General features: G+C 32.1%; 2 protein-coding genes across 2 annotated transcripts; both read left to right on the top strand.

The window, feature by feature from the left end:
• The first annotated feature begins 2162 nt into the window (after positions 1–2162).
• On the top strand, positions 2163–8370 carry LOC125073966 (delta(3,5)-Delta(2,4)-dienoyl-CoA isomerase, mitochondrial). The gene is made up of 9 exons (XM_047685097.1): positions 2163–2330; positions 2684–2825; positions 2999–3087; positions 3587–3690; positions 4224–4327; positions 4513–4600; positions 6262–6374; positions 6767–6893; positions 8129–8370. Exons 1-9 carry the CDS (start codon positions 2276–2278, stop codon positions 8222–8224), a joined length of 918 nt encoding a protein of 305 aa, XP_047541053.1. The 5' UTR covers positions 2163–2275; the 3' UTR covers positions 8225–8370.
• Positions 8371–9109: 739 nt separating this feature from the next.
• LOC125074054 (sprouty-related, EVH1 domain-containing protein 1) lies at positions 9110–22879 on the top strand. The gene is made up of 12 exons (XM_047685274.1): positions 9110–9277; positions 11584–11699; positions 12783–12883; positions 13943–14108; positions 15425–15516; positions 16814–16955; positions 17157–17233; positions 17769–17868; positions 19053–19137; positions 20060–20171; positions 20438–20529; positions 20994–22879. The coding sequence occupies exons 1-12, from the start codon at positions 9258–9260 to the stop codon at positions 21121–21123; spliced, it is 1233 nt and encodes a 410-aa protein (XP_047541230.1). The 5' UTR covers positions 9110–9257; the 3' UTR covers positions 21124–22879.
• Positions 22880–23585: the final 706 nt, after the last annotated feature.

The following is a 23585-nucleotide window of genomic DNA, read 5'->3' as shown; positions in this document are numbered from 1 at the left end:
GACTATACTACAAGATGTCTACAAGATACTATTTCAAAACTTACCACCCTATTTAATCTTAAAGCTTATAAGTCAGTGCAGAGATACTCTCTACAAAAGCCATTAAAAAAAATAGACACAGGGTGTTCGAGGAGATGACGAAAGGGGTCTATGGATGCCACTATAAACCTTTTCTTTAGTGTTAGCTTCCCTTACGAAATACAAGACTGCATGAAAAATATGCCAACGTGTATAATTAAGGTTATTAATGAATATTTTTGCAGCCAGCGCTCGATTTACGCTACAGATACACGGATTTGGAGCTCAAGGTGGCATAGTTTCAGGCGTGGCAAAATTAATATAAATATTCTTAACAATTAAAAAATATATTAAAAACAGGATGTATTGTCGGTTTCCCGGTTGGAACGATGTTACTTTTTTATTATGAATTAAATAACAGACAGAACGGAATAGTGAATTAAAACAAAAACTAAACTTTATGCTAGTATATATTATGAAATTTCGATACCTTTAATAATCTTTTTTTGTATGTACCTAAATAAAACTTTAATTAAAGCAAACAAAAGAATAATCACAAGATTTATTACAATAAATGTAAAATAAATAATTTTATTGCTCGTCGTCTTCCGACACATTGGAAATTTGATGGACGAGTCTTCTGTTTTCGCCTAATTATATTAATCGTGACAGCCTACATATACATATATATGTATATATAAATATCGGAATAACACATTAAGTCAAGTATCTATAGGGGAAATTATATACGAGTAATATTAATTAATTTGGTTTTTAATATATATATGTATATTAAAAACTTTCATAAAATATTATGCACAGAAAACGGTGTTTCTTGACATTTATGAAGCCTCATTTTTGAGTGTATAGCCTCCTACATCACTTATACGGCAAGTACAACAGCAATACAAATATTGCTCTTTAGTAATCGGACAGGCGCCAGGCGGAATGTGCGGTTTTCGCATCCAGTCGGGGCCGGCTTTTTCAAGTCATCTGTCCACCAGGCAGGAGGCAGGCATCCTACACTACTCTTGCTAAGACTCGTCTGGTCCAACCACCATTGATCTTTCGGATTACATTTCCAGACAACCACCTATTCAATATGAATCTAATTTTGAACACTTCTATGTTTTTTTAAATGTTAGTTGCAATGCCCCAAGTGAATTAAGGAATTACTAATATTTCTTTTTACCCCTCCTTTTAAGCTTATCACTTGTATTAGCAGTGGGGACGACAACAGCCTAAGGGGTCAGGATCGATCCTGCGAATTTTACATCGCTAGGCGGCCCGTAAAAAATTGCGCTATTGTCACTTCTATTCATCCTCTCGATTGTTCCAATATTTTTTCAAGCAAAAGGGGCCCCTGAAACCACTGCGATGGTCATCCTTGGAGAGGCTGCGGGAACGTGTCAATATAACGCATTCGCGGCCTTTCCCATGCAATGCTCCTCTCGTGGCTCGGCAAAGCTCTAGCATACCAGCTGCCGCTCTCCTCGGGGCCATCTAAAATAAACCTGAGGACCCACCTCATCCATCTACGGGCCCTGGGTCAGGCCCTATCTTTTAAACCCCGGGCGTCAGTGAGTAATGCCTTTGTTGTCTCCAAGGAGCGCGATCAGCCCTTTTCCGTTTCCACTCCACCTTTTTCTTCTGGACCATGATGGCCTCACAGAATTTGTCAAAGCCGATTTTCGTAGGATGAAGTTCTGTCCAACCTCGAGGTTCAGGATCTACCTTTCTGTGTTTTTTGCTGCCTACGTACGTCGCGTTGCAACCAATCTTACAAAGGCATTTTCTAAAACAGTCATGGCTGGTCATTACCAATTTAAGTCGGAAGGTAACTCGTTGCTTTCGACTCAATGGGAGTGCACTATTCCATTCTGACACTACACGGGCGATAATTCTCCACTATATATTCCTATCATCTGTTAATTTTTTTATTACCAAAACAATAAAATAAATGTGTTCGATACATAGACTGTAGCCTAAAATCTGTATAAAAACATTTCATGCAAATAAATGATTGACATTACCAAAGAATACAGACTTAGGTTTTAATAATTTCAAAGTTGGCAATACTGGTTTGACAGCTACAGTCATTGTTGTGACGTATAAAGTCCGATTTGTTTTTATATCTTGAGTCGGAATCAAAAATTCAAAATCAAATAGACTTTGAACCTTGTTAAATTTTGTTCTAGTTCAGTTGTTTTTTTATTAAATTCTTTATTTAAAACTTAATTTTTTAATTCTTAGCACAATGTCACTAGTAGCTAAATCTTTAGTTTTCTTGAATTCTGCAAAATTAGCACCCGGTAAGTTAATAATTCGGACACCTATTTATGTTGCAGTGTTCAAAATAATTAAGTTGCTTGAATTAATATTTTTCAAAATAACATTGAAGTTCCTTATAAAATTATTTTAGAAAATATGATTATGTAAACAATACTTAAATCTCTTTGATTGAACTTTTTTTTTAAATGACTTGAACATTATAGATTGTTTTAAAAAAAGTTTTTATTAATTTTGAAAAAGCCATTTTCAGTTAAAGAATACTTAGTAATAACCTAAGTAAATTTACCCATTTGGTTAAATTAGTAAAGTCAGATCAAACCTCATACCGTTTTAAGTTATTTAAGTATAAGTAATAAATAATTGTTTGTTACAGGAATATTATCAAGATTATATTCTTCTAAAATCGAAGTGCCACAGTTCGAAACATTAGCAGTATCTGTTCCTTCGAAAAATGTCTTCCATGTTGAGATCAACCGACCTAAACAGTTGAATACTTTTAATGGAGCTATGTGGAAGTGAGTATTCTATTTTTAAATTAATTTATAAAAAAAATGTCAAACCTCCTTTTCTTGAAGTCATTTATTTATTAATTTAAGTTTGGAACAACATACTCTTGTTTTATATATATATATATATATATATATATGTGTGTTGTTGGAATTTTAGACAATTTTTTTTTATGCTTCAGAGACTTCTATGATTGCTTCATGTCGTTAAACAACAATCCTGAATGCAGAGTCATTGTGTTATCTGCAAGAGGAAAACATTTCACAGCAGGTATGATAATTTTATTAAAAAAATTGTTTCTGTCCATTTCATCCCACCAGTATCACCACCACCAGACACGACTGCACATTGGTGCTATTAAATTAATATTAAATTGAAACTACATTTTCTTTCAAAACCAATGCACCACCAATGTTGGGATGATATGTTATGTCCCTTGTGCTAGCAAACTAAAATACAATAATACCTAAGCAGATGGGCTTGCATAAAGCCCTACTACCAAGTAGAATCTAGCAAACATATGAGGTTACGGGTGCTGGGTATTAGGAATTATTACGGACTATAGTCTAAGACTATGAAATTTCAATCAGATCTGTTAAGCCATTCTGGTGTGACTGATTAACAAACATCCAACCATGCATTTATTATATTAAGAAAGATTTTATTTTTTCTTAAATGCTACTTATTAAGAATTTTAAGTTTACTCAAGCTGAGAAGCAGAGGTGTGTAATATAAAGAATAATTCAAATAAAGATTTTATCCGTTAAAGGTATTGACTTCAATAGTCTTCTCGAAGAGGAAAGCAAAGCCCAGGAGTATGATGATGTAGCGAGAAAATCACGCATATTCCAATCACTCATCGCTTATTGTCAAGTAAGTCATAAATTATTCTATAAATTTCCTAGACATTGTTTTCTATTTGGTAATCAGTTTTTTCCATTCTATGTTTAAATGAACACCTTTTTAAATGATATTAAAATTTGTTTTTTAAAAAAAGTATACATTGAATGACACAACAATTTCAAGACATTTTTTTTTTAAACTGGCCAGAGGTCATTATCAGTGAATAAAGAACTATGTAGAAAATAAAATATAGAAGCTGTGCCTGGGTGTATGTAAACATACAAATACAGGAATCCTTTATTTCATAATTTCCATACTTAGAAATACCTTTGAAATTTAATTTTTTCCATACTTTGAAATTGTATTTTCTTAAAAATAGATATATATATATAACCTTGGTGACGACCAACACTAGCACCGCGGGCGCTGATTAGTCAAATAAAAAAGTGCACTTCCTCAGCTTCCTGTTACACACTTCCATCGCTATTAGTAAAAAAACTCCTACATATTATAGAAAAACAAAATGAAAGATATTACTTATTTTGTTTCTATTTTTTTTTCAGAATGGAATATCAGCATTGGAAGTTTGTGTAAAGCCAGTGCTATCTGTGGTTCATAACGCTTGCATCGGCGCCGGTGTGGATCTCATCACCGCTGCTGATATGAGGTAATTTTACATTTCATTCAACAGCCTTTAATATTTTTTAACTAGCAACTAAAAATTTTAAACGCAATCGGTGGTGTAGAACTAGTTTACATTTGTAAAGTTTCATCCACACATACTATAACTGAAGATAAATTAAAAAAAAATATAAATATAAATATATGAGTGTGTATACATTAAAATTTCAGATACTGCACAGAAGAAGCATTTTTTCAGGTGAAAGAAGTGGACCTTGGGCTCGCTGCAGATGTAGGATCTCTGCAAAGACTTCCTAAGGTAATAATTAGTTCATCTGTGCTTATATAAAGCTAAAGACTTTGTTTGATTTCGTTGCGTGAACCCATTTATAAGGGGTAACCCCATGGGTAGGTAGAAAAATAACATAACATGGGTTGTACATCATGGACCACGTCAAGTATAAAATTTTAAAATGTTTAACATACAATCGCAGATCACCTCCCAATAGATACTACTTGTTAAACATTTTGGATTGTTCGTTTGGTGATATAGTCAAGTCGATCTTGGTAGATAGTACTCATTATATATTCTACCCCAAAACAGCAATTCTTATTGTTGTTGTGTTCTGGTTGAAGGGTGAATGAGCCATTGTAACTAGAGCCAAAAGGGACGTAACATCTTAGTTGCCAAGGTTGTTGGTCCATTGGCGATGTAAGGAATGGTCAATATAATTTTTTTTTAATTTAGGGTTAAAACACAGCACTAAATCGCTTATAGACAATAGTTTTCTCGCGATAAAAACGCCGTAAGCGCCTGGAATTTCATGGCGCTTACGGTTTTCGTTCAACGTAGTATAACAATATGTTGTCATTAATTGTTTTTTTTTTTCATTATGGTAATACAGTAATAATGACTAGATATTTAATCATTTATTTTTAAGGTTCATTCAAAAGTCAAAAGTCAAAAATCTTTATTCAATATAGAAGTGTTTACACTTGCTTATTGATTGTCAAAAATCTACCACCGGTTCGGAATTTAGCACCTCGGACCTGAGAAGAACCGGCGAAAGAAACTCAGCGGGATATATTTTTTTTATTTTTTTTAACCATTTTCCATGTAGGTACAATGATAAGTATATTTTAGTTGTTTGAAACAGCCTGGAGGCGATCATTTCATTCCCAAGGTGTGCAGTCAACTAAAAAGTCATTAGTGTTGTAATATCCTTTAGCACACAAACGCTCTTTAACGACTCTTTTGAATTTTATAATTGAATAATTTTGAACGTTTTCTGGGATCCTGTTGTAAAAACGTATACATTGCCCCAAAAAAGAGTTACTAACCCTGTGTAATCGGGTACTTGGAGTAACAAGTTTATTCTTGTTCCTAGTGTTAATAGAATGTACGTCACAATTTCTGGGAAAATCATTTATGTTTTTGCGTACATACATAACATTATCAAAAACAAATTGAGAAGCGACAGTCATTATTTTAATTTCTTTAAATTTACCTCTTAACGAATCTTTTGGGACCAGGTTATAAATTGCACGAATAGCCCTCTTCCGCAGTACAAAAATAGTATTAATGTCAGCTGCATTACCCCAGAGTAGGATGCCATACGACATTATACTATGGAAATAACTGAAGTACACAAGGCGTGCCGTATCCACATCAGTCAAAAGTCTAATAAATTAAAAATATAAACTAAAACGTCTGGGAGAGAATAAATAAATATATTGTTATTATTATTTGAACAACTTGAATACTGAATTTTTATTAGTCCAAGTACACATTTTGATTCGGACTTTTAAATTATGAGCACCGCACCCACATAGAAAGAATGGCAGAGCCACATTAATGTTCGGTGAACAGTCTACAGTTTAATTCAATCAAACATAATAATTGTTCGAAACGCCATATCTAGTACACATATTATCATATAAATCAATGTTAATTTATATGTTATTTTATATTTTTTGTAGGTGATTGGCAACACATCAACGGTGAGGGAGCTTTGCTTCACAGCGAGGAGGTTGGAGGCCAAAGAAGCATTGGAACTTGGCTTAGTCAGCAAAGTGTTCCCGGACAAAGACACGTAAGATTATATTTATCAAGTAATTGTGGAGGGAAATGAGTAACCTTTAATTTTCGTTTGCTTAATTAGTGATTATAATTCCTCTCTACTTGATTGAATGTAAACATCACCAGGAATGTAAACATTTGTATCCACGAACCCGCATGGGGGCAGCATGTTGGGATAAGTGGTGTTAGACAGGCTGTTACTTATCTTTAAATAAATATAGTAAAATTATATAGCGGTAAGCGATGATACCCTTACATGCATTATTGTTGAACATGACCTGACCCAGAGATTTGAACCTATACCGGGATAACGCAATCCACCGATCCACTAGATTAAAGAGGCTGTCATACTATAGTTTAAGTTAAAAATAATTATACCAATTGATGTTTTTTTTTTTATTTCAGTGCAATTCAGAAAATTCTTGAAATAGCTCAAACTATCGCCTCCAAGAGTCCAGTTGCTGTTCAAATGACGAAGAAATCTATGGTCTACTCCCAAAGTAGACCCAACGAGGATGGCCTTGAACACATTGTAAGCTTTCTTTATATAAATATTTCTATTTATTCCAACTTAGTTAGGGTCAACGGACAGGACCCTAATAAGCAAATAGTACATATGTGCTCTGATATATTTGGGTAAATGGATGTTTGAAATATTTAAATGACTTTGGTTTTATAAATATTATTGATCAATCAAGTCAAATTCAACCCAGGAATAGGGTATAAAACCTCATTTATTCCAGCAAAAATGCTTTGAGTTATTTTGATGACGTCAGATTGTTAAAAACAACAGTCATGTATACCATAGTCAAAGTCAAAGTCAAAAATCTTTATTCAATATAGAAGTGTTTGCACTTGCTTATTGATTGTCAAAAATCTACCACTTAATGTACTGGTCATACATGTGACCAGTACTCATTCAACGTTAACAGCTATAAATATTTGGTGTTTTATGGGAATAACGAATATAAATCGATATCGTTGGAGTGTAATAGACAAATACTAGTATTAAAACTCCAGGAAAGTTGTTTATTAAAGATATTGAAATGACAGATTTTGCTTATCTGGCGTCACACCATGGCGGCTCGCGCTTGAGGTCACGTGATATACAGACTATTATATATAATTACGTTTTTTAATTTTAATATAATGAATTAATAATGCGCTTTAATGGCTCAATATATAAATATACAAGTATATTTCTACATATATTTTAATTTTTATTAAATTTAATACCGAAAATACCTTATTAAATTTTTAATTTTTAAATTTAATTTTTAAACTTATTTCTAAATTTTTCAAACCAAATTAACATACATGTATAAACGAATACTTGTATATAAATAGAAGATATATTTATTTATTTTATAATTCTCGATAGTAATATATATTACATTTTTTCAATTATTTATAATAAATAAAAATATGTCTTCAATTATTTCTAATTTTAAAAATAAAATTGTATTCTGCCAAAAGATAATTGTTAACACTATAATCCAATATTAACATTAAACAGAGATTGCAGACATTCAAAAAATAATCTTTAGTTTAAAAAAAATAGTTGAAATGTTTCTCACTTTTTTTGACCCTCAATGGAATGTTTGGTATTAACCAAAGCTAAGTTAGAACACCGAAAAAATTCTATTAACCGTCTCTTACAAAACTGTAACAAAAATTGGTGCAACTTACTGTTATGAACAATAATTATAAGGGCTATTAATTATAATTTATGACAAACTTTATTAAATATTATTTTCATAATTTCAGAAATTAATCAATCAAATGATGCTGCAAAGTGAAGATTTAAGAAAAGCAGCAATGGCCCAAGCAACTAAGACTGTGACTGAATTTGATAATTTGTAATTTTTTTTAAATAAAATAATGTTTTCAACAATTACCAAAAAAAAAAAATTAGATTATATATTCTATTACAAATGATGTATTCAATTAAGTGTAACTCTTATTAAGTTATTAAGCTTTTGTACACAAATCAAATATATATTTTATACTATCCATGAAAGATTTTATTTCCTGAACAAACTCATTATACATATAACATTATACGAAGTTAGAAATGCTGACGTCACAGATAGCTATGACGTCACTGTACCGCCTATTAACTTTGTAAAATCAGGTAACCTACTTTATAAAGGCTTGCATTTACGTTATACGAATGACCTGCCCAAATATAGACCATCTATAAATAGAATCGTAGGTCCGCTAGGCGACTGTGAATGGTGCAAGATTCTTGAAAATAGGGCACACTGCAATGATTTGACCTATATATTTTTCAATGGTCCAATGCATGAACGAGAAAACGGGTATCCATAGCGAAATTTTCATTCAGTAACAGTCGAACTCTCGAGGTCGAGGTGACCTAGTTGAGAAATTTCATTCGTTACCGGCGCGAAATATCCAATTTCATGCTCAGTGTTAAATAAAACTCATATGCGATGTACAAATATTGTGTTAAATTCAATTAATTAAAGCTAAGTAATACATCGAATGTAAAATTTCCTCAGTGCAGTTTTATCTTGTAGAAAATGTCAAATAATTCAAATTAACCGCCTAAAATTATTCAACCAACATTAAAAAACAGCATTGGCTGTTACAAAGATACTGCTCTGTGATTGGTCGATATTGAAGATACGACGTCGCAAGCCAATAGTGAAGCCAGTTTCATAGATACTGCACGATCCCCGCGCCACCTGTCGCTCGCTCACGCTGCGTTCATTGAATAACCCGCCCGGACTGTTTTATTGACGCAAGCGTACTGAGGCCCAACAAAGGGCCGAATTAAAGACGGTTTTCAAGTGAATCTGATGTATTTACGTCTTAAAAATGGTGAAATCTGTGAAGTGGCGTTTGGAAGTTAGAGTGTTTGCAATCTCAAATCATGACCGAGGCCTCTGAAAAGTAAGTTTCCCTGTAACACAATTTTGGAAGTACGTGTTTCGTCCTGCTCTAGCTAGGCAGGGCCCTACCCCGGCCATTTTCGGAGCTCGCTGAATGTGTTATAGTGTTTTTAGTGATCTAATAGACTTAGCATAGAACATTTAAACTTAGGAGTTGTCTAAAAGTGATTTACAAGCTAGCATGTATGGAATCCTTGATGTGCGACCGCCGCCCTTAGGTCACCCCGTGTGGTGTATAACTATAATCAATGACTTGACGTTCATTCACAATAAAGTACTCCTTTCGGGGTCATTTCAAGCTAGCTCGAACGGAGCTGTTTCACTCAATGAATTACATAGCGGTTTCACTAAGCTGTGTTCTGTGAATTGAAAAAAAAAATGAATGAACTGGTTTAATTTTCAATGTAATATCATTACGATACTGATGGCAGTTATTCTTTTTTATTATAGAGCAGAAATGATTAGTGATAATCTTTAATTTTAATTTAGATTAAGAGATATTACAAATTATATTAAAAATTAAAATATCTCATAATATATTCTCATAAAAACCTGATTTTACCATGCAGAATAAATTGCAGTATATTGCTTTAATTTTATTATATTAAATTTAATTAAAAAATAAACAATATTCTTCTTGAAAAAAGGCGAAATTTATTTGCTTTAAAATGTACATGAAGGGAATTAAAAAAATAATTATGATATTTAAAATCACAAATTCCATGTTCATTAAAAAACTAAAATAAAGCAATGCAAATGTAAAGTCACATTTGAAGATCTTATACTAATTTTAAGTATAAATGGGGGTACTAAAATCTAAACAATGTATCTTACTATAAGACAACAATGAAAGATTGGTTCATGGGTTGAATATAAAATTGGTTAGTTAGGCAATGTCATCAATTAAAGTGAAACTTGGCTTCAAATTTAAAATGAATTAAGATGTCGGGGAAAAGGTATGTCTGTAGTAATAATATTAATTATTATACTGTTATAATGTTGTGTCATAACTTATGAGAAATAAAAATGCTATTATAAAGAATGATGTATGAATGTTTATGACAGATGGCTGTATTATGTATATGCCATGATTACTTGGATATAAGAAATTGATTAATTTAAAAAAATGCATGAATTCCAAAATCAAAATGATGGAACAATGGCAAAGCGAATTATGATATAATTTAGATTATGATTACGATATTGTATTAAATCTTTAAATTAATAACTGTTTTTGTTAGGAAACTGGCCTCTCCTTACTTTATCTATCTTTATTTAAATTATATTTAATTATAAATTCTTTATAACATACTATTCTTATATGATAATAAATATAATGTCTATGGAATTAAAACAAGGATTTAGTGTTTGAGCAAGGATAGCTCAGTTTGTTGAAAGCACTCAATTTATATAATAGTCTGATAATAAAAACATTGTGTGACAATCTGCAAAACCTCACATACATAAATAAACTAAGACGCACTGCCTAAGTCAAAATGAACCATAAGCCAAAGCCCCTAAAGTAGGATTTCATCCAGCAATAATTGTGATTTGTTGTATGTATATATATAAAACTTTTTTGAATAACAAAGAATGGGATAACATAACTTGTGTAGAAGTACAATATGCATATAAAACATTTAAAATTTAAATTTTATACAATACCTATATGGCAAAAATGCCCTTAATAGAAATACTAGGCTAACATGAATGTTAAGATCTTTACCCAACACACATATCTAATTAGTTAATCGAGGAAGACAGGAAATGACAAATTATATTCGTTTGCTACATTCCGATGCACTTGTTCTCAATTCCTTTAATCACAATGAAAGTCTCAATTTTGTAGCTTTACTTTGCTACTGCAAGTAGCTGTGGTTGATATATTGATCATATTAATGATATCTTAAATTGAATTTTAATAAAATTCTTGCTCATATCAATTAATCTGGCAACATTATTTTAAAATGGCTGTATATATATTGATTTTTCGTCATCTAAAATTTTGCAATCTGTATTTAGATAACATTGGCAGAATATTTTATGCAACATGTACCTGTGCAGAGAAAATTTTCAATGAAACCATTTTACGTCAGGAACGTTTCGCTCATACGTTACATGAACGTATGTAAACGAGAAATGCAATCTTGTAATTTCAATTTACATCTCATATAACCTAAAGAAATTCACTTAAAAAAGTACTATTTATTTTTTGTTAATCTCTTTAATTTTGTATTGTACCTTTTTGTCTTGCTTGTGTATTCAATACCGACCCTGGCAATTTAGAAAAAAATAATTTTTGCTCAGTGACTATCTGGTGCGCGTGCGAGCGCAGGTCATGTGTCGGGACGAGGGCACGGGGGGATGGATGGCTTTGGGTGGTGGCGGCCTCGCCGATGTTATGGTGTGCCGACGCGGACCAGGTAAATATATCTAATTATTATTATTAGTGTTCAGTAAATATTCAGAATTCACGTAAAACTTATTTAAAAACACTCGAAGGTGTATTTTTTATTAGAGTAATAAGTGACGAAGGACCATCGTACACTGCTTCTTTTCAAATTAAATTCTGATAAGTATGATATGTTAATAAATTAACTATTAGTAATTTTAGTGAACGTTGAAAAGGAGCTTATTAATTCTCATTGTTTTCATTTGTACTATAATAATAAAATATATATTCTGTGCTATCGCTGTTTATTCTAAATCGCTTGCACTTATCAGTTATATTAAAAAAAAAAAAAACATTCGAATTTTAACGTCTTTATTTGATCACGTGATATATCAAATACTTTTGTCAATTACATACAGATTTTGTATTCTACAAATCGATGTAAGTTAAATATAATGTATGCTACGTGTCGCTCGTTATTGTGATTACGGTTTAGCAACCCCATATGACATACGGACATAAAAATAAAACCACTGGCCTTGGCCGTTTGCCCGGTTAATGGGGAAAACCCCGAAAACCGTATCCCGGATTGGCTAAGGCCTGTTTAGAAGAAACCTACTCTATATGAACCCTGTCTATAAAGCGAGATATTTAGGGTATAAACCCCGGATTTCTATATTGAAAGAAAATCTTAACAATGACGCACCAATATCTATAAGTTATAATTTATAAAGAAAAATATTTAATTTCAATTGGAGGTTTTTATTGGCCTAACCCAGTACTCGCCACTGGAACAAGAAGTAAGTCAACATCTAAAGTAATTCTTAAAAAAAAAATTTACAGCACAAAATTATACAAATTAGATTATATTTGTTAAGTTTATTTCATTAATGGCGCGTTTTCGTGAGTAAATAGATCCGGCCTACACATAACATGCACTATCTGTTCCCTTATTTTCATAATCCGAGGGTTCAAGCTCAAAACTAATAGGTCTTACATTGTACCAGTAAACACCGCCAGTATTTAAAGGAAAACCCAATCACTTTCTGCGGGTTCTTAGCTCAGGTCCTTGAGACCTCTGAGGTATCCACTATAATTGATGTAAAATTAACAGGTAGTGGAGATATCAACGGTGACCAATCTCAGACACAGACGAGTACGAGCGTATCCCACACCGAATACTACATACACGGCAGACGTATCAGCGATAACACTGTAAGTTCAATGACCTTTTTCTATTCCCTACCGAAAGCCTTAGGGCGTACGATTAAACTCTCGTGGGTGCCCGTCTCGGGCCTGGAGCATCGCAGTGACAGCTGTGACTTAAAGCTGTCATTACACCGATTTAAATAATTTTGACATGAATGGTGTTTATTAACGACCTCGAACAAGGTTTGTTATAGTAGTTTTTAGTTTTCAGTACTGGAAGTGTTTTTTTTTCAGTGAGTTGAAAATGATCCCATATGGGCAGTTAAGGGTTAAGGTTGCCTGAAAGAGATAACTTGATAAAGGGGATGGATGTATTAGGCACGCCTGTGTGTCTTGTATATATTCTATGTTTAAATTTCATTAGTGCAATTAAGAACAAATATATACAGAATTTAAAAAATTGTATCTGTTTGTTCGTATTCTACGGAATTTTTGAATTGAATTTTCACGATTGTGCAGTATTGTTATTTTAAGTTATTCGCGCATGCGTGAACGTTTTCGCGGAGATATCATCATAGTTATTACTTTATAGTTATTAATTATAACTTTAATTGTAATCAACCATTATTATATTACAATGCATATCATATTTAATACCATAGCTATAATATGATAAAAGTTGATCTGCTCTGATCAAAATAAATTTAATTCATTTTACCACACATTAAATTTCGTTTAACATCGTAATTGTTTTAATAAAAATAAAGTGTAAGTATCCGAATTGTTATTAAATAATTCGGATACTCACACTTAAATAACTTCTCACCTCACTTACTGACGTTTGTGGTTGAGATCTTATCTTAATAATAAGTAAGCTACGGCAGACAGTAAAGTGACACTGACTGTGAATGTCTTAGGCTAAGGCTCTCCCTTGAGATGGTTTGGAGGTTGTTCCAGCACACTAATGACTGATCTACTGATGCTTCTCTCACGAAGTTTTCGTTCTCCGCATAGCACGAGATAAATTATAAACAAAGTTATTGGTCGTCCAGTTTGAAACTTACATTTTCTGAAACATAAAATAGTACAATGCAAAAGTTAATTCGTTTTCATGAATATTTTCAGCTCGTCCTCGATTGCACGGTCAAAGATGACTTCCAGTACCACAAGGTTATGCCGACGTTCCATCATTGGGTCTCGGATGAGAAGAAATTCGGGTTAACGTTTCAGACTGCAGCGGACGCGAGGGCCTTCGACAAAGGAGTTCGGATAGCTGTCAACGATCTGTACCGTGAGTTTCTTTTTCTTAAATAAAAAGTCGAGTCGTTATTCCAAAAAGTACTGCTTTTTTTATTATGAAATAGTATGTCATACTTTGTTTAGAAGGTGCTACCGACGACTATATTAAAACCATGGTTATTTTTATTACTAACAGTATTTAAAACGGGATATTTACCATGTTTTTTATTTTTATTTGTTGGAGCTCGATATTTCGACATTATCTACGAATGTCTTGTTCACGAGACAAATAAGTTTCGTTCAAGAGTTTTGTTCAAGAGGTAAATATCCCGTTTTAAATACTGTTAGTATATTAAAAACTTATGTACATTCTAGAAAATTCTAAGAAATATGGTAGGCTATGTGTAGGTACTACCACTTATCACATATGGTACCGCAAAACAGTAATACTTAGTATTCTGGTGTTTCATTTGAAGGTTGAGTGACTCAGTGTAACTACGTCCATCTTAGTTCCCATGGTTGGTGACCAAATATAAATGTAAGGAATGGTTAATATTCCTTACAGCACCAGTGTCTATCGGCGTTAGTGATAATTTTACGTCAAGTATTCCTATATAAAAAAATAATAACTAAGATTTTATTTGGAAATCATTTGACACGTGTAGGTATCCTCACGGTGTTTTTCTTTCGACAAGTATAAGATGAATAATAATACACTAACCTAGATCTGACCCTCAGTTCCAAAGTACTTGATTATGCGAGGCACTATTTACGAGGTCATATCGGATCTCGAATAATGGATCAGCACGTGTGTATCTCAACACGTGACACATATTAATCCTTTTAAATAAGTAACGTTGCATGTTGATACGTTGTCCTTAAATTCGCCATTAAAGACGATTATATCGTTCTATAATAAAAAATGAACGTATATCCCAAAAAGCAAATTGGAGAGCTAAGAAAACGGTTATATTTTTAAAATAATATGCAGGACAGGTTTCATAGCGATTTTTTAGGTTTTAAGGCATTTTTATGGAAAAAAAATTAAAATAATATCGTTTCCAATTATTGTTTTAATATTGGCAAATAACCATTGTTTCTGTTGGCTGTAACTGTCGGCCGTTGCACGTGCTGTTTACAAAAAAATTATAATGGAAGACGGCCTCATGTATTATAAAGATATCTTTATATATGTATATATATATATCTTTATATATGTATATATATATATATGTATATATATATATATCTTTATATATGTATATATATATCTTCCAAAACAGATTTCGATGAAATTTTGTATGCCTAATTGACTAGGCTCCTAGATGGTGAAGATGGTACGGGCCCCTAAAATTTGTATCTCAACAGGTCTGGGCGGTGCCTGGCCGACGATGTATGGCTTCGAAGAGAAAAATAGCGAGGCGAAGCCGAAGGAGGACGATGAGGAAAATATCTTCGAAGTAAGTAATCCTTTACATCTTTCCTCTCTTTCGAACTCTCTCTGTCTCTTTCTATATTAATATACATTATGGAGCTTGGCTATCATATCAATAGTGACCATGCAGACCAACATAATAGTGAAACTTGTAATGTTGTTGATTCCGTGCTACACAATATTTTAATTAAAATATTGACATCTCTTTCTCAAGTGTAGTGACAAAATAGATAGCAATATGTAGCTGCTACACAATCTTTTACTTGAAATATTGCCGTCTCTTTCTCACGTGTAGTGGCAAAATAGGATAGCAATATGGACCTGCTATACAATCTTTTACTTGAAATATTGCCGTCTCTTTCTCACGTGTAGTGGCAAAATAGGATAGCAATATGAACCTGCTACACAATCTTTTACTTGAAATATTTCCGTCTCTTTCTCGTGTGTATTGGTAAAAAAGGATAGCAATATAAAGAACACTTAAATTAGTGTAGCTTAGATTTGGAATTGATTTTACTAAAGAATCAGCATCAATCTTGAAGTATTTTCATGTACTTATTATCCTAATACGAAAGTGAATTTGTTTGTTACCTTCACGGTACTTGTACGGCACGGTATTGGTGTCTATAATAATATTCTACAGTTATTTCGAACTTTGCTGAATTTGAAAAATTTATAAATAAGGCTCAATACAAGATTATATTGAAGATAAAAAGCGCGGACTTAGTATTTATTGATATATAGACAAGATTTATATAAAAATTTAATTGTACTTTACTGATGCACTATGTAAATGGTGGAAAAGAGTATCTACTCATTTTCTTGTCGGTTCTTCCCGGTAGAATCTACTTTCCGAACCGGTAGTAGCTTACACTTAATTCAACTGTAACGTGATGATTTAAAAGAGCTTTTATGAGCGTACTTGAATAAAGATTTTTATTTTTACGTCTAAACGTTGTTCGTCTCGTTTTATGTGTCCGTAATCGGTTCTTCTCAGATAAACCGGTATTTTCCGGTATTATTTAATTTGACAATCAATAAGTAAGTGAAATGCTTCTGTATCGAATAACGGAATTTTAAATATTTTTAAATATGAGTCGGACAATCTTGTGTCGAGATGACCCGCTATAATCAACGATTGCGCTGTGTTACAGTTTAAAGGGTCTGTGAGCTAGTTTAAAACATACAAACATACAAGACTAATGTCAATCGATCAATTAAATATAATATAACAACTCTGCCGCCGTTTCGCAAAGCGGCAGGAAGAGAGGATGGGTAACGTGTAACACTGACTGATTGCGTGTGTGTGTGTGTGCGCGCAGCCCATCTACTTCGAGGTGCTGCCGGTGCCGGAGTCGCGCTCCAGCTCGGAGAAGTCGAGCGCCAGCCGGCGCCAGGAGCTGTCGCAGACGCCCATCCTGTCCGCCATCACGCTGCCGCACCACGCGCACCACCCGCTCAGCGGTACGCCTCTGTGTATTACTTCCACTCCGCCCCGTGTACTTGCCAACTTGGCGGCAGCCTTTGGTAGCGTCAGAAAAACAATTGAACCAAATAAAAATATTGCTTTAAGTATATAGGTACTATATTGTTACTACTGACTGTCCGTATGTTCCCTCCGATGTGATAAAAATTAATTTTATATTATGAATTATTTTATTACAGAATCTCTGAACCTGCCGTACGATGACAAACTAGACGATTCGGATACAGACCGCTGTCCCTATGTCCATCTGTCAGCTGTAAGTATTTATGTAGAGCCATGTATATATGTATATTTGCTAATAACTCGGCTATATCGTGCACTACTAAGAGTTTATGATTAATATATCTTTATTTATAATTCAACACTGTTACACTTTAGTAATTATTTCCGCGATAATTTTACTTCCAAAATTCCGATAACAGTTTCGTCGACGTTCAAAATGCCATTCTTTCGCGAATCCATAATGAATATCATAGATTAATCAAACTCTCGACCAATTATATCGTCAATACACATATATTTCTTAAAACATTCATTTTTTTTTTATATTTTAAAATATATATGGCAACATTGACAATTATTTTAAAGTGAGAACCAACGTGTTTGTATATAACGTTTGAACGTATGAACTTAAAATATTAATTTAAATAAATTAATATTTTAAGTTCATACACACAATGACTTTTTCGGTGCTTTATTGGTTAAAGAAAATCATAGAATAGACTAGGTTGCCTTTGCCCAACAGTGGGACAAGAACGAGCTTTAACTTACTATTATGATACACCTTCCAGGTCCACGAGTACACTTACCCGCAGGTGGGTCCGGGCGGCGTGATTAGTTCGGAGAAGTCTTCGCCCAACACCAAGCCGCCGCTGTTGAAACGTGATTCCGGTAATATAATCAATAAAAATATGTACTTTTGCATTACGATACTTTTTTAACAAGTATACAAAGTCAATCAAATTGTATTGAATACTAGATAGAATATTATCGGTAACATATTTTTTCTAAAGAAACACGCGAACGAAACAAAGTTTTTTTGTTTTCAAGTGAGTAAATTATTGTTTTTAAAAATTAAATTATTTCTGTATGTAAGGTTAGAGGTATTAGGATGATATGCTTCTTCCTATCTAAAATTTAAAGAAAAAATACAAAAACGCGAACTCACTTCTCACATCTTACAGATACAGAAATATATTTTTGGGAAAACTATATAATAAAAACAAAATACGGTTACGACTGCACGCTATTTTATGAAAAGCTTCTATTTAACTTGCAATGTATGTTTGTTCGGGTGGAATCTTCCTACTCAATTTTGAAGCAGATATCTTCAACCGATTGAGCTGAGATTTTGTATACACGTTTAGTTCTAAATCCAAGATGGCGGAATAGAAGAATATGGGTATCAAATGAAAGACATTTATTAAATGACGTTTCAAAAGTGCTTGCCTACTTGAATAAAGTATAGTTTGATTGATAGATTGAAAGGGCTTGTTGAGAGTAACTCGAAAAAAACTTTTATGATCATATACATTGTGTATAATGAAGTTGATAGTTAAAATTTTAAAGGAATATTTTATTTTCTACTTTTTAGAGCATTTAATTAAAAGGTTTTATTAAATTTTATTGCTGTTAATTTATTTTGAAGACATTTTGATGAGCGACCTTAATAACTTAATTTCATATTGCGTGGTTTTTTTTTTTTTAAATTATAACTTCTTATGGGAGGGTAAACCGCTTCGTTACGTAACGCGTTGCGGTGCCGGTTCGTCTGGCGTCATCTATTCCCTTACTCTTATAAATTCTTAGTTACAATTCTTGAATATGTACATAAGAATTATATCTAAGAATAGAATATTTTATAATCAATAAAATATTTTAATAATGAATAACCTTTCCTTACATTATCATAATCATATATATTTTGTCACGTTAAACAATTTCAATATATCAAAATTAATAGTTCAACTTAGATTAGTTTAAGTTATCACTTCTGTCGGGCGTCCAGAGACGAACACGTATTGTTTTTGAAACTGTTTTCAATAATAATAATCAATGTGGTTTTTTTTTTAAAGGATCGTTAAAGAAATGTGGCTACAGCGGTGCCCCGCCGTTACCAAAAAAGCATACAGAAACTTTCCAAGCGAGGGTTAAATGCAGGTTAGATTAATATCAATATAATACGTACTTAGATATAGACGTACTTCTATACTCTATTCGAACCATAATAGGAAAAAAGCCAAATAAACAACATTTGATACCAAATTGACGCGATATCATTGGTTTGATTAATCTATGATATTCACTATGGATTTGCGACAAAATGGCGTTTTGAACGTCGACGAAACTTTAATCAGAATTTTGGAAGTAAAATTAATGTGGAAATAAGTGGTTAAATGCAATAGTGTTGTCTTATAAATAAAGATATATCAATCATATATTCTTTTTAATGCACAATATGTAAAGGTTTGTTTATCTTTTTTCCTACCATTGGCATAGACAATATATATATCAGTATATAGACATACTTTTTTTTTATTTACTCAATGGTTCGCATGATGGTAAGTGATCACTACAATAGAAGGCATTGTAGAAAGTAATACCCATCCCTTGAATCGCAAGCGACTTTTGGAACTAAGATGTATGTTCCCTTGTGCCCGAAGTTACTCTGGCTTACTCGACCCAATACATTTAAAACATACATCTATGTTAATAATTTCTTACAGGTCTACAATAGACCCGATCGAAACCTATCTAATATATTTGTTAGTTGACAGTATATATTCCCAAAATTCGTATAATCGATATATTTCAATATTAAATCCATAAAATTCAATGACATGAAGTTCAACAGGCGGCCATTTTTCACTAGTTAGCCGTATATGTTTAGTTTTATTTATTTTACCCGAGCGAAGCCGGATTTTCATCTAGTGTAAATATAATTGCACATTTTCCTTTGAAACTTTAGTATTGAAGGTTTCCAAACTGGAATAAATACACTAACTAGTTAGTTACTACTACTTTGACTATTGCACAGTTATCACAGTTATCACAGTTATATATGTATATATTTTTTTTCCAGATACTGTCAAGAGTGGTACTTGGAGAGCGCAAACAGGAGAGGCGCTTGTAAGTTTGCACCAGACTGCTTTCGATCGTGTATCGATTGTGTTTCATGCATCAAATGCGCTCAGGTAATTTGTTTTGTATATATTTTTAAAGCAAAATACTTAATAAGTCCTTTTAAGTATACAAATAAATAACTTGACCAGTCTTCAGGTTAAGTACATAAATCAATAATTGCCTAAAATGTTTAAAAAAAATATTGGCCTTGTGATTTTCACATTGAATGTTCCTGTCGCATTTAAAAAAAAACATAGTTTTTTTTGTTGACTGATTTTTTATGACAAAACAATTACATTATTTTTTGATTAATAATTAAATGGAATTATTTTTACAGTGTATGCTGTATCACTGTATGTCTGACTCGGAAGGGGATTTCGCTATGCATCCTTGCACCTGTGGCCCTCCCACTGAAAATTGCGCTAAACGGTGAGTAGTTAACTTTACTTGGTGATAGAGCTGTGTAACCTCGCACACATATTTTCATTCCTCATGGAGGAATGAGGACCATGTTGTGAAAAACGTTTTGAGATTGGATGTGGATGGATATAGAGGTTGGGGACGACCAAAGAAACGATGGATGGATTGTGCGAAAGACGATATGTTTAGAAACATTCTTTCTAGTGTGTGTCTTGTAAGATGACGTCCGATAGAGAAGTATGGAAGAAGAAGACATGCTGCGCCGACCCCAAGTAAAATTGGACTAAGGGCAGGAGGATGATGATAAACTTGGCCACATACAAATAAAATGAAACAGGTTAATATAACATTTGCTGGGCTATATAAACCTGTTCAAGGGACAATGCATTCAAATCAATCTAAATATTCCGTACTCAAGCAAGCTCATAAAAGGCTAACATCGGTTATTAAAACCTTGTAATAATTATTCACAGTTGGGTCGGCATAACACTTCTGAGTCTGCTAGTACCATGTCTCTGGTGCTACATGCCTCTGAAGTGCATTCACCGGACAGCAAAAGCGTTCAATCTCACTGGAGGTGTCCACGCTCCTCAGCCCAAATAGGATTCACCGTCACATATCGCTGAAACGAATATGTGACTAAATTGAAAGTATCATCGGAGCTAAAACTGCTGAAGTGTTAAGTGTTTGTGACAATAGTGACTCAGTGATAACACCAATGATGAAGTGAGGATTGTTTATGTGGAGTGATGAGAAAATGAAGAAATAAGCAGGTTAACGGAAATCAAACTGCACACATTTGTCGTTATTTATAAAATGATTTCAGAAATTCCAATATGTGGAAAATGTGTATGGAAATTAAACGTATAAGAGATGTTTTAAAATTTTCCATATTATAAGAGTTTTTCATATTATCTTATTGAATTCAGTATTTATACCGAGGGTAATGTAAAGATAACATTTTGAAAATGTTAATTTGCTTAAAAAAAGTATTATGTATATGGAAATAATGATATATTTATTAAACATATTTTAATATATAATAGTGGCTATAAAATAACGAATTCCAACTTGCGTTTTAATCATAGTAATAAAATAATCTGGTATGTATGATGTACTCCTAAAAGTTTCTAAAAGAAATGAAGAAATCTTTATCCTGTTAATAAGATAAAAATATCAATTAAAATTTTTACTTATTTAACAAAAACTGTTTTTAGTACAAATAATAAGTCTTAACGAACTTTTAAACAAAATAAAAATATAAGATGTTGACGTGCTTGAAGGTATTATAATCTGTGTCAAGTGTTGGGACATTTTTTTTAATGACAACACTTGTTGGGGTGTTGATTAAATGGCATGCTAAACAGTTCAGAATGCTATACTAGTTATTTACAACTTTTATACAAAAAATGAATGAAATCAATTGAATAAGGTTTATCTGTGTTGCCAGTTTATGACAAATTTGATAACTATGCTATAAACTAAAAGGTTGTCCAACTCGCCATGGTTCAAAAGGCATTTAATTGTATGTAGTGCCATATGTAATCTTTTTAAAAGATTTGATTTTCAAAATTCTGTAATTTATAAAGTAATTGGGTCTTCCAAGTTTTTTGTATTATCCAGCATTTGTTTTTTATTGTTATATATATCTGGTTATATATGTATTGTTTACATTTTTGTAAATTCTATTTAGACGATACAGTTGAGTCTTGCTAATCTAGACTAAAAGGGACTGTAACTTTTATTAAGCTGATTTACTATAGAAGTCACATATTGTATCCTGACCATTTTTTTTTTAATTTGTTCTTATATCTTCAGTCTCATCTTATGTATAGAATAACATAGTATATATATTTTAGTTTTATATTTTTTAATCTATGATAGTTTTTTTTTGTATAGATTGTCTGGATTAGTAGGATTCTGCTGTATATAAGTTACATATCTCGCTGATGTTATAATTATTACGCTTTATAATATCTTGTCTACCATCATATATGTAAATTAGAATTTTAAAAATTAATAATTACAGCGCACTTGACCAAATTCGGTCAGTATTAATAACAATTTGTGTGATTTTATTATAATCTTTTTTTTAATAAAACATATCTGATGGTAGATTAAATAATATTTAAACACAAATTTGCATTTCATTTTAAAAGATCTGATTGTTTACGGGTAAAAATGTTACCTTATTAAAAAAGATCGGATCTTCTTTTGTCCGTTTTTAATAATATTTCGAATTCGACTATAACATGCTATATATCGAAAATAATCGTAATGTCACTTTTAACAAATATAATCGTACATAATTAGTGTTATATAAAACATACATTGATATTTTTTAATCGTTGAATGGTTTAGGCTTAAGCTTTAATTTATTCAGTTTAAGATATTTTTTTTTTACTAATAATATTTAATAATTAATTAAATGCACAAATTTACATTTTTATATATGTTCTTAATTGAAATATTAAACTATTTAACGATTATTAATAACTAATGTATGGTTAGGATTATATCTAGTTAATCTGTTGAAATTTTATCATATTAAATGTTCATGTGGATTTTACATGTATTTCATTATAGAATAAGGATATTCACGAATATTTATTGCTAACATTCTCTCTGTTCTAATCTAGTCTGTTATTATATAATTTAATAGTTGACTCAATTTTTTACATATTCATTTGTAAAAAAAAAAAATGACCAAGGAGTTTTGTATTTATGAATAAGACACGAAATTGTTTCAGGCTCAAATACGTTGGGTGTCACACTCTCGATATATTTTAACATAATTACAATAATTATAGATTAAAAAAATATAATAAATATATTAAATCATCACCATTTTTGTGGGATAAGGGCTCACTTACGAAAATCGTTGTTGATTTTATATATCGCTTTGTTGTTTATATACCATATTCAATGTGGTATATATTCTACGAAGGTCAGGATCGTAAACTGTGGACAAACCGATACTAACTCCAGCGTGGAGCACCCAACAATAATGAAAGATCTGAAACGATATCGTCACTGTTACTCTGCTTTAAAATTCGAAAAGAATA

This window comes from Vanessa atalanta, chromosome 26, assembly GCF_905147765.1.
Source record: "Vanessa atalanta chromosome 26, ilVanAtal1.2, whole genome shotgun sequence".
Lineage (NCBI taxonomy): Eukaryota > Metazoa > Arthropoda > Insecta > Lepidoptera > Nymphalidae > Vanessa > Vanessa atalanta.
Note: the sequence above shows the minus strand (reverse complement) of the source record. Positions and strands in the feature narration are given on the sequence as shown.